Source organism: Zootoca vivipara, chromosome 12, assembly GCF_963506605.1.
Source record: "Zootoca vivipara chromosome 12, rZooViv1.1, whole genome shotgun sequence".
Taxonomy (NCBI): domain Eukaryota; kingdom Metazoa; phylum Chordata; class Lepidosauria; order Squamata; family Lacertidae; genus Zootoca; species Zootoca vivipara.
In genome coordinates this window covers 52910458-52925316 of record NC_083287.1, presented here as the reverse complement: position 1 = coordinate 52925316, position 14859 = coordinate 52910458, and the positions used below count along the sequence as shown (strand labels likewise).

General features: G+C 46.2%; 2 protein-coding genes across 7 annotated transcripts in view; both read right to left on the bottom strand.

The window, feature by feature from the left end:
• The window catches only part of ZBTB47 (zinc finger and BTB domain containing 47), a 36551-nt gene extending 35626 nt beyond the window's left edge, over nucleotides 1-925 (bottom strand). For both annotated transcript variants that reach the window (XM_035129966.2, XM_060280947.1), the window contains exon 1: nucleotides 639-925. In XM_035129966.2, coding sequence (XP_034985857.2) covers nucleotides 639-641 — 3 coding nt within the window. In that variant the 5' untranslated portion in view covers nucleotides 642-925. The remainder of the gene's footprint in view (nucleotides 1-638) is intronic.
• Nucleotides 926-6884: 5959 nt separating this feature from the next.
• The window catches only part of NKTR (natural killer cell triggering receptor), a 42505-nt gene continuing 34530 nt past the window's right edge, over nucleotides 6885-14859 (bottom strand). For 4 of the 5 annotated variants that reach the window (XM_060280945.1, XM_060280946.1, XM_035129005.2 and 1 more), the window contains one exon: nucleotides 6891-13379. In XM_060280945.1, the coding sequence (XP_060136928.1) occupies nucleotides 13301-13379 (79 nt within the window). In that variant the 3' untranslated portion in view covers nucleotides 6891-13300. Of the gene's footprint in view, nucleotides 13380-14859 lie in introns of all 5 variants that reach the window. The other variant, XM_035129008.2, reaches the window with a different exon arrangement.

Below are 14859 nucleotides of genomic sequence, written 5' to 3'. Positions count from 1 at the left end.
TCTTTTTCCTCTCACCCCACCGGAACCCACACTTTGCCTGAAAGCTCCTAGAGACAATGCATCTAAACACGAATGTCATTCCGAGTTCACCAGAAAGGCAAAACAAGCCGGGGAGTCTTCCGATGGCTATACGACTGCAAGCAGCCCCGTCAACTTGTAACGATTGCGTTTGGGGGTGAGATGATCCATTGCCACAGCGTCGGCCCAGCTATGAAGGAATTTTAACTCTTCGCATGCAACAAGACAGCTATTGTATGTTCTCCAGCATCTCTGCACATCTCCCCTACTTGCAAAAAAAGGAGACAGCCTATATATGCAGGGGAGATATATATATATATATAATTATTATGCATGCAAATAATAATAATAAAAGAGCCCTACCCCCTTCAGATCCACCTTGGCTTGCACGCACATCTGTGCTTTGCAATGTGGACACACAGAAGTAAGAAAAATGCTAACCGGGAGGGGGGGCGGGGAGAAAGAGAGACAGAATAATTGCAGCGATCGAGGCAAGTTTGCAACGCCCTGGCAAAGGAGAGCAACTGTTTCGACCCTCCCAAAATAATAACGAAATAAGGCAGAAAGAGAGAGAGAGAGAGAAGCAGAAAGAGAGAGAAATGAAGTATCGGATCCTGTACCATTTTGATGCGAGGGTCTCAGGTCAATTGAGCCCCGGTGCTCCTCTCCTTGCAGGGGGGTTGTGATCTCCATGAAAATGTTGGAATGTGACAGATTAGATCTTTCTTTTTCTTTTATTTTTTGAAAGGTTTGTTTCTCCTCCTCCTCCTCCTCCCTTTTTTCCCCCCTTCCTCCTTCCCCCTTTTTCCTCTGCAGTGGTTCCTTCTGCTCGGCTGCGGCGGGGGGCCCCTGCGCTCTCGCCTCTCCTCCGCCGCCGCGGCTGACTCTGGCTTGCTTGCTTGCTTGCTGCCGCTCCTCCTCCTCCTCCCCTCCCGCCCGCCCCTTTGGCTGCTGCTTCACTCCGGCCCCCCCATCGCCCTGTCAGCCCCGGAGGAAGAGGCAGGCGAGCCTGGCAGCGCGATGCCAGTGCCAGAACCCGGGCCCAGCTGATTGGAGGCGCCGCCTCCGGTGCGCCTGCGCGCGGACCTTTCCTCTCTCTCTCTCTCTCTTTTCAATTTAAAGGGACTTTTGCAAGGCGCGCTCCCACCCAACCAAATAGCCGGCTTGCGCAGGGGGTGGCCGCTCCTTCCAGTGCTGGGTTTATGTATAAGCTCAACAAGCTATAGCAGGCATCCCCCAACTTCGGCCCTCCAGATGTTTTGGACTACACTTCCCATCATCCTTGACCATTGCTTCCTGTTAGCTAGGGATCATGGGAGTTGTAGGCCAAAACATCTGGAGGGCCGCAGTTTAGAGATGCCTGAGCTATAGCTTGGGGCCCCACTCTCTTGGCCCCCCCAAAAAAAACCTAAAGTAAAAAAAAAACCTGGAAATTTAAGATAAAAAACAAATAAAATAAAACCTACATACAGCAACTGGACGCAGGTGGCGCTGTGGTCTAAATCACAGAGCCTAGGGCTTGCCGATCAGAAGGTCGGCGGTTCGAATCCCCGCGACGGGGTGAGCTCCCGTTGCTCGGTCCCAGCTCCTGCCCACTTAGCAGTTCCAAAGCATGTCAAAGTGCAAGTAGATAAATAGGTACCGCTCTGGCGGGAAGGTAAATGGCATTTCCGTGCACTGCTCTGTTTTCGCTAGAAGCGGCTTTGTCATGCTGGCCACATGACCTGGAAGCTGTACGCCGGCTCCCTCAGCCAATAAAGCAAGATGAGCGCCGCAATGCCCAGAGTCGTTCGCAACTGGACCTAATGGCCTTTACCTTTACCTTTAAATTAAAAAACAACAAATAAAATAAAGCCCACATACAGCAACAGTGTTTTGTGTTGTGTAGGCGCCTATGATGTAAGTCATGATCCCCCAATCATTTTAAGTTAGAACTTAATAATTATATAAACGTATAATTGAATGCGAGGTCATACTTCATTTCTGTATCCCTCTGACGCCTTCAGTTTTATATTTTTATATTTGTATTGAGAAATGTTTTTCTTTCTGACTATCGGTCAAATAAAGTATATTGATTGAATGAATAATTATTTCACTATTAATATACTCCTCCTTAATTGTATTTCACTATCAATGTGCTTCTTCTTAATTGTATTTCAGTTCAACAATTACTTTGATAAAATATGTATGTTGTTACGTGCAAATAGCTTTAGATACCTATGAGGTCCATAAATTAACATATAGCATATATTCAACACACAAAAAACCAGCGACAATTTGTTGTTGACAAAGGACAGCTGGACATATAAAGGGCCCCATTACCTTCAGTAGCTTAGGGCCTCATCAAACCTAAATCCGGCCCTGGCTCCTTCCTCTTATTTCGTGCCTGGATCAGAAAGCTCAGCCCCTCTTAAGGTTGTCCTGCACATTTAACCTAAGAGGAAGCCCAGGGGTGTGAAGGGCTTGCAACAGAGTCAGCGTGGAAGGAGCCGGTGGGAAGCCTGTTCAGCTCCACATTCTTTATTTTTTATTTTGCAGAGGCAAACACAGGGGTCTGGAGCTTACTCCCACTGAACTTTGTTTGCCGATGGAGGGCTGGTTGCTTTTTCCTGATGTGTGGGAGACGCCCCCCCCCCCAGTAGGTGACTGGAGGACGTTTTGGCTAACCAGGGCTGCATTATCGCCCCAGCCCCCCCCACCCTATAATCGCCTGTTTGTTGAATTGGAGTTTAATATGGGCTGAAGAAATCTATCTCAGGGGTGGGTGGGCTGGTGTCCTTTGTGGGTGGGTGAGGACATACAAGTAATCTGACTGGGGGCATCACAGCGAGCACACACTCGGGTTGCTGTATTTCAAAAAGGAAAAACCAGGACACACTGAAAGTAGCTGAGCATTTTTTTAGGGAAACACCCCCCTCCCCAAATTGTTGAGCTTTTTTCCCTGACAAACCCCAAAGTTATTGAGGAATTTTTGAGTTTTAGGAGCTTTTTTAAAGGCATTTTTTTGGCACTATTTAACCTCTGCTGCTGGTTTTCCAGGACATTTGCCCGATTTCTGAATAATAATGTATGTGGCTGGATTTTGGGGGGAGACAACTGTGTGTGTGTGTGTGAGAGAGAGAGAGAGAGAGAGAGAGAGAGAGAGAGAGAGAGAGAGAGAGAGAGAGAGAGAGAGAGAGAGAGATTTGAGTATATGATACAATGGAAACCCAAGTAGTCTAATAATAATAATAAATACTTTAAAAGACAAAGGATAAAAGAGGGAAAGAAGGGGAAAGGAAGAGAAAGAGAGGAGGGAAAAGAAGAATAAATAAATGATATAATGAAGCACAAAGCCACTCTGACCTGCCTCTCACATGGGTCTCTTCCTCTTCTGGTGGGTGGGGCGCAACAGTTTTGAGGTCCACTTTCAAGGCCCCGGTCCGGGCATGCAACCCAATGGGGGAGATCTGTGGCTACTGAGAAGCTCAGCCCCCCCCCCAGATTTTTCTGCCCTTTGGGGACTCGGAAGGAAGGCTCAGGAAGATCTCTGGGTTTTCCTCTGTTGTTTGTTACCACCTAAGCATTGTCAATCTTTACTCTGGGTTGGGTGACGTAGAAACACCCCTTCAGCTGTGATTCCTGCATTGCAGGGGGTTGGACTGGATGCCCCTTGGGGTCCCTTCCAACTCTACAGTTCTACGATTGGAGCCTTTGGTTCTGACGAGTGTTCTCAGCTAACAGGCGCCTGGGACAGCTTTTATGATGCTTTTTAAAAACTCTATATTTGTTTTATGCACCATATCTACAAATATCTATCTGTATCTATATCTATATCCTACTTCCTCTTAAAGAAACCAGTTGCAAACAAAGTCAGAAATAAGCATTCTCTTTTTAATGTGAGAAATGCGGAAACAAGATAGAATCATAGAACTGTAGAGTTGGAAGGGACCCCCCAAAGGTCATTCTGTCCAACCCCCCTGCAATGCAAGAATCTCAACAAAAAGCAAGAGGCCATCCCAAGGCTAGAGGGGTAACAGACGCCAATGGCGGTATAAGAATAAGGAGCAAAGTGATCATTGTCTAATATAGACACAGATACAGTGTTTCACAAGTGAAAAGCCAGGCGGGCCCAGGACAAGTTGGCTGGAAGAATGATGACGTTCTAGCCAGGGCCTGTCTTTGCATGCAATTGCCGGACTACAACTCCTATCATCCCTGATGAGAGATGAGAGCCCAACATCAGCTGGAGGGCTGGAGGTCCACTGCTGCCTCTCCTGGAGAGTCTCTGTTTGCAGAACCTGCTAATACAGCCATTTGCAGGATGAGTAAATGTGTGTGTGAGTGTGACTCTGTTGTTTCAGAGCCGGGGGGGGGGGGGCACAACTGGATCGGCTGTCTTTATAGGTCAGGGTGCCTCGAGTGCTAGACGACAGCTTCCTCCAAACTGGTGGGGTGGGGTGGGGGTAGCTGTATGGTTTTTGCAGTAGACCCTGTAAACTACTTTTTCCAGCCCTAGGGCCTCTGTAAACTACTTTTTCCAGCCCTGAGGGCACTAGGAGAAGGAGACGACAGAGGACGAGATGGTTGGACAGTGTTCTCGAAGCTATAGAACATGAGTTTGACCAAACTGCGGGAGGCAGTGGAAGACAGGAGTGCCTGGCGTGCTCTGGTCCATGGGGTCACAAAGAGTCGGACACGACTAAACAACAACAGGGCCTCTTTCCAGCCCCTTCCCACCAGATAGGTCTTAATTCACCCTCTGCACAGCCCCGCCAGAGGTCAGTGCTGAGCACTTTGGAACCACTGTCCCTCCATAAACAGGACTGCTTGACATCTGGTCCTCATTTCCATTCAGTTTCAGCTGCCTTGTGTTGTAACCCGTTCCAGATGTTTGCTGCCCTCTGCAAAGGCATTTGACACAAGCCCGGTATTTATCCTGCCTCCCGTTTCCACCTCCCCACGCTTAAAATTCTATCCTTGTTGTCTTTTAACTTTCCTCAGGGGCTGAAAAGCTCCGCCAGCTTTTCAGATGCTTGTCTCAATTTATTAAAAAAATAGTAAAGAAACAAACAATAGTTATTCCAAATACTTGGCAGGGAAGCCAGCCAGTCTCATGACCTGCTGCTGTCAAAACTTCAGTGGGCATTGGAAACATAAATTCAGAGAGTGCTTATGGCGCAGTATGCAAATACGATATTGTTGTGGACCTGGAGATTCCCTTCGGATGACTAGGGATGGTCCAATTTGTCAAATTCAGTTTCTCGTTTTCCTAATCCTAAATTCAGCTCATTTTCCTCATCAGTTTGCAATAATAATAATAATAATAAAAATCATCATTCCTTTTGTGCAAGTTTCTCCAGATAGGCAAAACTGCATACAGTCAGGGATGATGAGAATTGTAGTCCCAAAACATCTGGAGGGCTGAGTTTGCCTACGCCTGCTCTAGAAGACATCTGAAGACAGCTATGTATAGGGAAGCTTTTTGATGTTTAATGTTTAAAGGTAAAGGGACCCCTGACCATTAGGTCCAGTCGTGGACGACTCTGGGGTTGCAGTGCTCATCTCGCTTTATTGGCCGAGGGAGCCGGTGTACAGCTTCTGGATCATGTGGCCAGCATGACTAAGCCGCTTCTGGCGAAGCAGAGCAGTGCATGGAAATGCCGTTTACCTTCCCACCAGAGTGGTACCTATTTATCTACTTGCGCTTTGACGTGCTTTCGAACTGCTAGGTTGGCAGGAGCTGGGATCGAACAACGTCAGCTCACCCTGTCGCGGGGATTCAAACCGCCAACCTTCTGATCGGCAAGCCCTAGGCCAGGCATCCCCAAACTGCGGCCCTCCAGATGTTTTGGCCTACAACTCCCATGATCCCTAGCTACGAGGACCAGTGGACAGGGATGATGGGAATTGTAGTCCAAAACATCTGGAGGGCCGAAGTTTGGGGATGCCTGATCTAGGCTCTGTGATTTAGACCACAGCGCCACCTGCGTCCAGTTGCTGTATGTAGGTTTTATTTTATTTGTTTTTTTATCTTAAATTTTGGAAATGTACATCCAGGGTTTTTTTTCCCTTTATGTTTTTTTTTTGGGGGGGCAAGAGAGTGGGGCCCCAAGCTATAGCTCATGCACCCCTAAACTGGGGCATTAATAAATAATAATAATAATAATAATAATAATAATAATAATAATAGGACGTCCCTATTTTCATCAGAGAAATCTTGGAGGGTATGTAATTCCACAACACCCTCTGCGTACCTTGGTAGGCCTGCCCAGCGGTCTCCAGGTTGTGTCACATGCTGATGATGTAATCAGTGTGCGCTGCTTTTAGATGTCTCTGAGCAGGAAAGGCCATGGGCTCTTTCCTCTTCCCAATTCCTCCCGCAGTATCATCCAGAGGAACCAGTTTTGTCTGAACAGGCCATAGCCTGCCCTAAATATTTACGGGCACATGCCATGCACGCTGCTTCGTTGGGCATCATCGTTCTCTATTGCAATGCACTCATGGCGGTGAAGCGTTTGAAACAGATCGGCTAAACCGGTGGTGTGGCATATAACGTTTGCCAATGCTCCAGCTGGCAGCCACCCAGGGAACGAATCCAGGCACTCGCACATGAAGCAAGGGGAAATTGCTACTTTGGCTGGCGTTATGAAACCACACAGGTGGGGCGCTTGAGGTGCAAGGAGATCACAGATCGACAGGGTGGCTGGAAAGGGATGGTGTAGCCCAGGGGTCAGCGAATTTTTCAGTAGGGGGCCGGTCCACTGTTCCTCAGACCTTGTGGGGGGCTGGACTATATTTTGAATTTTTTTTAAAAAATGAATGAATTCCTATGCCCCACAAATAACCCAGAGATGCATTTTAAATAAAAGCATACATTCTACTCATGTTAAAACACTAGGCAGGCCCCGCAAATAACCCAGAGATGCTTTTAAATAAAAGGACACATTCTACTCATGTAAAAACACGCTGATTCCTGGACCGTCTGCGGGCCAGATCTGGTATTTGGGCCTACTGTCAGAGGTTGTTGCGGCTACTCTAGAGTAACGACTCTGCACCTGCTTGTCTTTAAACAATCTTTATTGGTGCGCTCTATGTACAGTGTAACGGGGTGTCAGGAAGCATGTCTTCTCAGTCCGATCCAGAATCCGGGACTGCCCCCCTGCGCCCCCTTTTCCAACATAAAAGGCGCGGGACGGACAGTCTCCTCCCTTTCCGTCTTTTCCTTAATTCCGGAACCGGGGGTAAAGGTCTGCGCTCCATGTTTTCCCTCCCCCCCCCTGCTCTCCTCCCTCTGTTCCTGGCTGTGGGGCTCATGCTCTCCCAGGCTGTCAGAGCCCCGGTCCCCTCTTCCTATTTCCTGCCTTGCCTCTGCCAAGTCTCCACTCTCATGGCTACTAGTCGATGAGCTGCTCCTGATTAGAGGCGGGGGTTCCCTGTACTCCCTTCCTCTTACACCTACCCATGGTGTAGCCCAAGGGTGGGGAACCTGGTGGTATATGGATGTTGTTGGATTGTGACTCTCACCATCCCCAACTCCGCCTGCGAGACCAGGGTTCAATTCCCCACTAGGCCATGAAGCTCACTGGGTGGCCCTGGGCCGGCCTACCTCATAGGGTTGTTGTGGGGATTAAATGAGGAGCGGGGGAAGAAATATGTGCTCTACCTTGAGCTCCTTGGTGAAAACGGTGGGCTAGAAATGCAACAAAACAAATATTAAATGCTGCTCAGAAATGGAGTTCAAGAACATTTGTGAGGCTGCATGTTCCCTGTCTTTGGTGCATGAAAGGCCCTGAGAAGCACCAGCAAATGGAGGGAACAAATTAAGACAGGGATTGGGTTCCAGGTGTATTTGGGCTCCAACTCCCATCAGTCCCAGTCAGCATGGCCAATGGTCAAGGATGGTGAAAAATACCAGAAGGGTACCATGTTCTCCAGGCCTGACCTGTGCCAGGCAACTTTTAAAGAAAGGCGATCACTCTACAACCCAGAGGAAGTGGAGGAGAGAGATGGGAGTTGATGTGGTTTGTCCCTCCAGCCACTTCCTTTGTACTACAGTCTCCTAATCGAGAAGAATATTGCAGGTGAAACACGGAGGACAATGCCTTTTCTAAGCAACACACACACTACTGGGAACTCTCCATAATTGAGCACAATAAAGCAATTGTCTGCACGAGAGCCGCCCTTTGCTCACAACAGATAAAACGATCGTGTAAGGTTGGAAGGAGTTTGCTTTCGTCTCCCGCATTCAGGAAAAACAGCAGCCTGCGTCCTAGTTACTGTACACATTACTTTTGGCTGCTACAGAGATGTACCAACCAGCTGCTGGAAACAGCAGGCTTCAGGTACGCAGCCAAGACATTCTCCTCGAAGCGAACACAAGTTCCAGAGCTCCCTCCCCTGCCCAATTTATTTTTCTAAATCCTTATTATCTATGCTTGAGAAACTGCCAATATCCAAGACACACAGACCCAGCACAATTACAGCAGGTGATGGGAAGGCAGAAGATGAGAACAGCACCTTCGCCTGTGGGCAAGGGAGGTAGCTTGATCTCGCAGGGAATTTTATTTACTTCTTACGACGCACTCCCAGTTCTTTTGAGGCTCCCTAAAGGTGCACGGAGATGGGACCGTTCCACTTTCTGGCCAGTTTGTTGTTGATTACATACATACCTCATAAAAAAATTCCTTCCAGTAGCACCTTAGAGACCAACTAAGTTTGTCATTGGTACGAGCTTTTGTGTGCATGCACACTTCTTCAGATACCATACCTCATGCAAGCATATCGTGCGTGCTTTTTTTTTTAAAGGACACATTTTTTTTCAGACAAGCAACGTGGCCTGCCAGGACCTCCATTCTGCCTGCCCTTTGTTGTAGCTGTAGTTAGCTTATTTTCCTAAAAGGGGATGTAGGATTGCTATCTTACGCTGTACCACTCCTCTCACTCAATATTGCTGCAACCTCACATCTGGAGAACCTGCTGTAATGTCTTTGAATGATCTCATTGCTATTGCACTGATTGGCCAGAATGTTGGAAGGTTTTCTTCTTACCAAGCAATGGGAGAATTCTGCTTGCGTGTTTCACCTTCTATCGCCTTTTTTTTTAAAGGGCAAAAGATAGACTCTTTTGCTTTTTATCTTTGTACTTAATACCTAGAATTCAGGGAGGGCTGCCTGGAATTTCCTTGAGAGGCACCAACCTCTTCAGCCCATTCCAAACCCTCCCCACAGGCTATGGACCTGATCTAGCCAGCTTCACAAATACTGAAGGATGAGAGAGCCGTTGGCATCCATCAAACCGCTGGGAGTTAGAACTCCTGCTGTGGTTTTAGAGGTCAATATGGGAGAGACATGTTTTGTTGCAGCTGGGGCAAATGAAATGCACCATGGCGTTTCTTCTCTCTGCGCTCCTCCCAGCGGTAATTCGTCCTCTGGTCACTGCTATGGATACACAACCTGTCTTGTCTCCAGGCACTGCGGTCGTCTGCAAGGGATTCCCATATGGCAGGGATGAAGTTGCCGGTCTTCCCATCACATTTGCAGACATCTATGTAAAACAGAGTTGGTCTCCCATAGGGCACATCTTTGGGGGGGATCCTGCCGTCTTCCATTCTGTGAACATGACCAAGCCAACGTACCGCAGGTGTCGCTGAGAGAGGAGTGCAAACATGCTGGGAATGTGGGCTTTGGGGAGCACATCTGTGTTTGAGACTCTGTCCTGCCACGTGATGCCCCAAATCTTCCTGACGCAGCACATGTGGAATATTAGAGGCAGATACCTCTAATATTCAAATAAGAATCTTTCCCAATCCTACTTTAAGATGCCAGGGACTGAACCTGGGCTCTATTGCATGCAAAACATCCCTGAGGTGTGTTGAGAAGTGGCATTTGGCCCAAGGTCACCCAGGAAGTTTTGTGCCAGAGTTGGTATTTTAATCTGGGTCTCCTTGGACCTTGTCCAAGCACTCTTGAACACTTACACCACACAGGCTCTCCGTATAACCACTCTGGGAAGGAGAGTGCATGTTAAATAGTTTCAGCTAGTGCATGGGCTGCTCTTGGGAAAAGCAGAAAGGCCCCAAACCTCAACAAACAAATGCAGATGAGATATTGTACAGCGTTGCTTGGTTATTGAACAGCATTAACAAGGCTTGTTCGAATCCACACTGAATATTTCATTTGCGGGCAGAAGCTTTCAACGGATTTGAGAAGTGCTTTGGAGAATGAGGGACGTGCCATATGGAGCATACACATTTTTTCCACCCTCATGATCGGATCCACTAGGCTACATTCAGAGTAGAAGAGCAAATGACTAAGGCAACCAGGGGTGGTACAGAATTATTAAAGCAAGCCAACCATGTGGAACCCTGGCTGAAAGCTTAAAAGTTCTGCCACATTGTGCTTGTAAACATCAGCCGAGAACTTGGAAAACCTGGCGTTCAGGCCAGATAGATTGTGGTGGTGGGTTTTACTTCTGCAGGTTTTTATTAGCATTTAAAACAGCACTGACTGCAATAACCTAGCTAGCACATCAGGAAAAGGCTTGGAGCCATGCTGATTGGGGCTGCTTAGAGTCAGGAGCCTAACAATATCTGTAAGGCCAGAGGTTTCCCACTCCTGGGCTAGTTGAACCTCATTTTCCAATGTTGGTGTTTTACTATAGGCATGGGAGCATTCAAAAATACAACCCTCCAAGCTGGTGACTGAAGTGGTACCACCAGAATTCTACCACCTTGGCCAACATCCTGTTCCACATGGCATGTAAAACAGCTCTTGCCTTTCCAGTGCTGTTGCTCATAGTGTGGTTCCTTATCTAGCTTGCTGTTGGAGCATGACAGCCACTGATAGCACGATTATTAGATCTAGCAATGGGAAACAGTGGGTACTCGGAAGGACAAGAAGATTGGAATCTGCTGGTGGCGTTTTGCTGGTTTTGTTTTAATTATTTACTTGTGTTTGTATCTTGTATTCTATCCTGTGAAGCACCCCAAGATCTCATGATGAAGGGCTAGGATCTAAAGCAGGCATTCCCAAAATCAGCCCTCCATATGTTTTGGCCTACAACTCCCATCTTCCCCGACCACTGGTCCTGTTAGCTAGGGATCATGGGAGTTGTAGGCCAAAACATCTGGAGGGCCGCAGTTTGGGGATGCCTGATCTAAAGCACACCTTTGGTGCATTCAGTTACATGCAAAAATGCTCGAGTCTCCCCATTTCCTTTCTGACCACATATCCTTATGCTGCTTCCAAGACCTTCTGCCACTTAGAAGTGCCCCACCCCCCTGGTGAAAGGCTCCAATTCTGGAAGCAGTGCAGGAGCCCCAATGGCGGCTCCTTTGCCTGCCTGTGCAAGAGGCAGCGGCGAGAAAGGAGCCCTTTCTCGCTGCTGGTCCCTCCGCAGCTCGCAAGAGCCGGCATAGGAGCTCCGGTTGGGAGAGGCGCAGTGCAGTGCCTCTCCCAACCGAGTAACAGGTCACTGCAGCAGACCCCTCGCCCTCCATGTCTCTGGTCCTATGCACACCAAGAGACAGAAATCTGGGCTTCCTCTGCTAAATGCCCTCGCAAATGCCAGTTTGCGAGGTCTGTTCACGAGCTCTCAGGATCTGCACTGAGCTACGGTAAGTCTTGCAGATAGTGGTTGGATGCATTCAGCTTTATTACAGGGAGAAGCAACACTATATTCAGTGATTGCTCAAGATATATGGAGGCTAACTGGGACGATTAGGTACAATCCTTTTCAGTACACGAGTATTCAGTACATGAGTATTAGTTTAGGGATCTATAGCAGCCTACAAAATAATAAATAAAAGTTGTTTTGCCATTGACATATAGGCCAAGTTTACAATTATTATTATTGTTAAAATAAATTAAATAGCTGGTTTGAATTAAATGACTGAATTAAATAATTGATGTAACCCAATCTCTTTAAGTCGCATAAGCTTGAAAACAATCTCAGTTCTATCAACCCAGGTTTGCATTTGAGGTAATGGAGGATGCCATGAGTTTGATGAGCACCAAATGACCAATATCCAATATACTTAATGGTTTATATTTTTAATTGCAATGGGGGGGGGAATCACATTTTCAAATGTACAGCTGTTAGCTCTTGACAAAAAAAATCCCAATTTGATAACATTTAAGAAATGTACAGCATTTCAAAATAATAGAAAGTTAAATTCAGTATTAGGACTACAGTTACAGACAGCATTTCCCCCTCTGCTGTCACACCCAGTTATCAGAAGTGCTAGTTCTGCTGTTAGAAAATGTCGCTATTTCATATGAAAATTTGTTTACACTGAAATGTTCATTTACAAACAATTCTTTAACTGCTGAATCAAAGCACTGGAAGAAATACAGTGCTTTTGAATTGAAAATGAGTGTTTGTAAACCCATTTACAAACAGTTTGCTGTCACTATTGAGACTCTTTTTGGTGCTGAACCCTGAAAATGAACTCCCATGTCTTCCTTTGTTTTATACCTACAGTATAAAATCTTAACAGTATAAATACCTGGTGGTATTCTGAAGCCAGTGGGAAAAATCAAGCATCGAATTATCTTGTACAAGCCTCATTCACTGAAGGGTGTGTGGTCAGAAAGTCCCCACTGAAACTATTTCCAGTGTTCAAAGACATGACTAAGAATGTCAAAGGCTCTTTAGGTCAGCTTTTACAAATCCAGGGTGCAACATTATTCTTACATTCTTATAGCATGGATACAGAATTGAAATAGAACTCTATACTATCATCTTTTGAGGCTTAGCATACACCTTTATACATTTTTAACTTTTTCCAAGAAACAGATGCGAAGCTTTGCACCTGAACCCAAGTATTAGATATTGTACGGCAGAAAGACAGAAATATCTGCCTTAAACCTTTTTATCCACCTCCGCTCGTGTAAAGGCTTATACCATGTACATACAGGTCGCCACTGAAATGATACAAGCTTTTAAGGTAACTACAAAGAAGGTAGTTCTCGGAACAGTATTCTCCTCCTCCTTCACAGTCTCATGGCTGCCAGCGTATTTTTGAGAAAGCCATTTGTTATCCCCTAGAGGTAATTCTGACACATCAGGCCTCTCTCAATACATAAGGGTATCTGCAAATCCAAATCTCTCATGACTGAGGAACCTAACTCCAGGATTCAGAAGACAGCATATGAAAAAGTTGTGCTCAGAAGTTGTAAGGCCTCACCTCGCTAGGCATCTGTCAGTTTTACTTGGGAATACTGAGAAAAATGGGTCTGCACAGTACTGACGGGGGAAAACCCCTGTTAAATACAGTCCATATTTCCAATGGTTATGGATTTCAGCTGTATCTGCTGCTTTCACTGGGGCTTCGGTTGTTAGAATAACTGCGTTCACTTTCACTGTCTGAGCCGTAGGATCTAGGGGGAAAAAAGCCAAGACACAAGTGAAGGCGTACACTGCGTTAGTGTCACATTTCCAAGTACAAAATTCTGCAGCAGTCCCCATTACGAGCAGAGTGGCATGGAAAAATAAATGAAATACATTTCATGATGTTAAATATGCCTTTTCCCCACAAAAGCTTGCTTATTTCAAGCATGGATTTTCTCAAACTCTCAAATGGATGAAAGCTCAACTACTCTAATTAGAGGTATATTTCAGGATCCCCCCCCCAGGCTGTCTTTTGCCAATTTTGAACCTACCACCTAACTTGGTACACAGCCAACACCTACTTTGATTCAAATAATCATAAAAAAGAGGTAACAGAACAAAAAGTCTGGCGTAAGAGAGTAAGAAGGGACAATTTTTAAAATATTGATTTTCATCAACACCCAAACATGGGGCAATTACACTTTTTCAGGCGATATGGTGGAAAACTGATGCCTTGGCACCATAAGGAGATCTAACACCTATCAGGGTTGTTAATGGAAAACTACACATCAGGACCACTACTGGGAATAAAAAGCAGTGATCAGGTGTTCTCAGAAACATTGAGACAGAATATGAAGAGACATTTGTGTACCTTCTCAAGTTCAACAGCTGTCACCAAAGGTAACCTATTTTGCTGTGTGTTCTAGCTACCAATAAAAATCAAATGTAATAACCTAGTTCTTTGTTCCTCTATGAGTCCAGTGAGGCAGAGCAAGTTCTGAATCAGTTATGGATTGGATGTGGGCTAACAAACTGAAATCTAACTGAGTCAAGGCAGACATGCCTTTGTTCAATAGGAGAGTTGATCTGTTTTGCCTATTTTGATCATGTGTGTAGCCTGGGATTCCCTGGGATGCAATGTGGTAGTTGTAGCTAGAAGCACCCTTCCACCACTATGGTTTCTGGAGAATGTAGATCTGGCCACTGTTGCACAAGCCTTGGTCAGATCTAGAGTGACTTATTTGTAATATGCTCTACTGGGTGAGGCATTTTGAAGTGTGAAGTGTTTGGACACTTCAAACTGTTGTCACTGGACTATGTGATCACACTGGCTTCACAGTGGAACGTGATCACATTACAGTGGTACCTCTAGTTACGAACTTAATTCGTTCTGGAGGTCCGCTCTTAACCTGAAACTGTTCTGAACTAGAGGCATGGTTTTGCTAAAGGGGCCTCTTGCTGCCGGTGCCGGCACACAATTTCCGTTCTCATCCTGGGGCAAAGTTCTCAACTTGAGGGAACTCTTCCAGGTTGGCGGAGTTAGTAACCTGAAGCGTTTGTAACCTGAGGTACCACTGTAGTTTTGGGGTACAGTCTGAGGTGCTTATTACCATCAAAGCCCTAAATGATTTGCGTTCAGGTGACAAGGAACACCTCTTCTAATAGAAAACAGCTCGCCTGTTAAGGTAATTAGAAATGATCTTGCTTTGTGTTCTGCTGTTGTCACACGTGTAGCTTGCATGGGACACA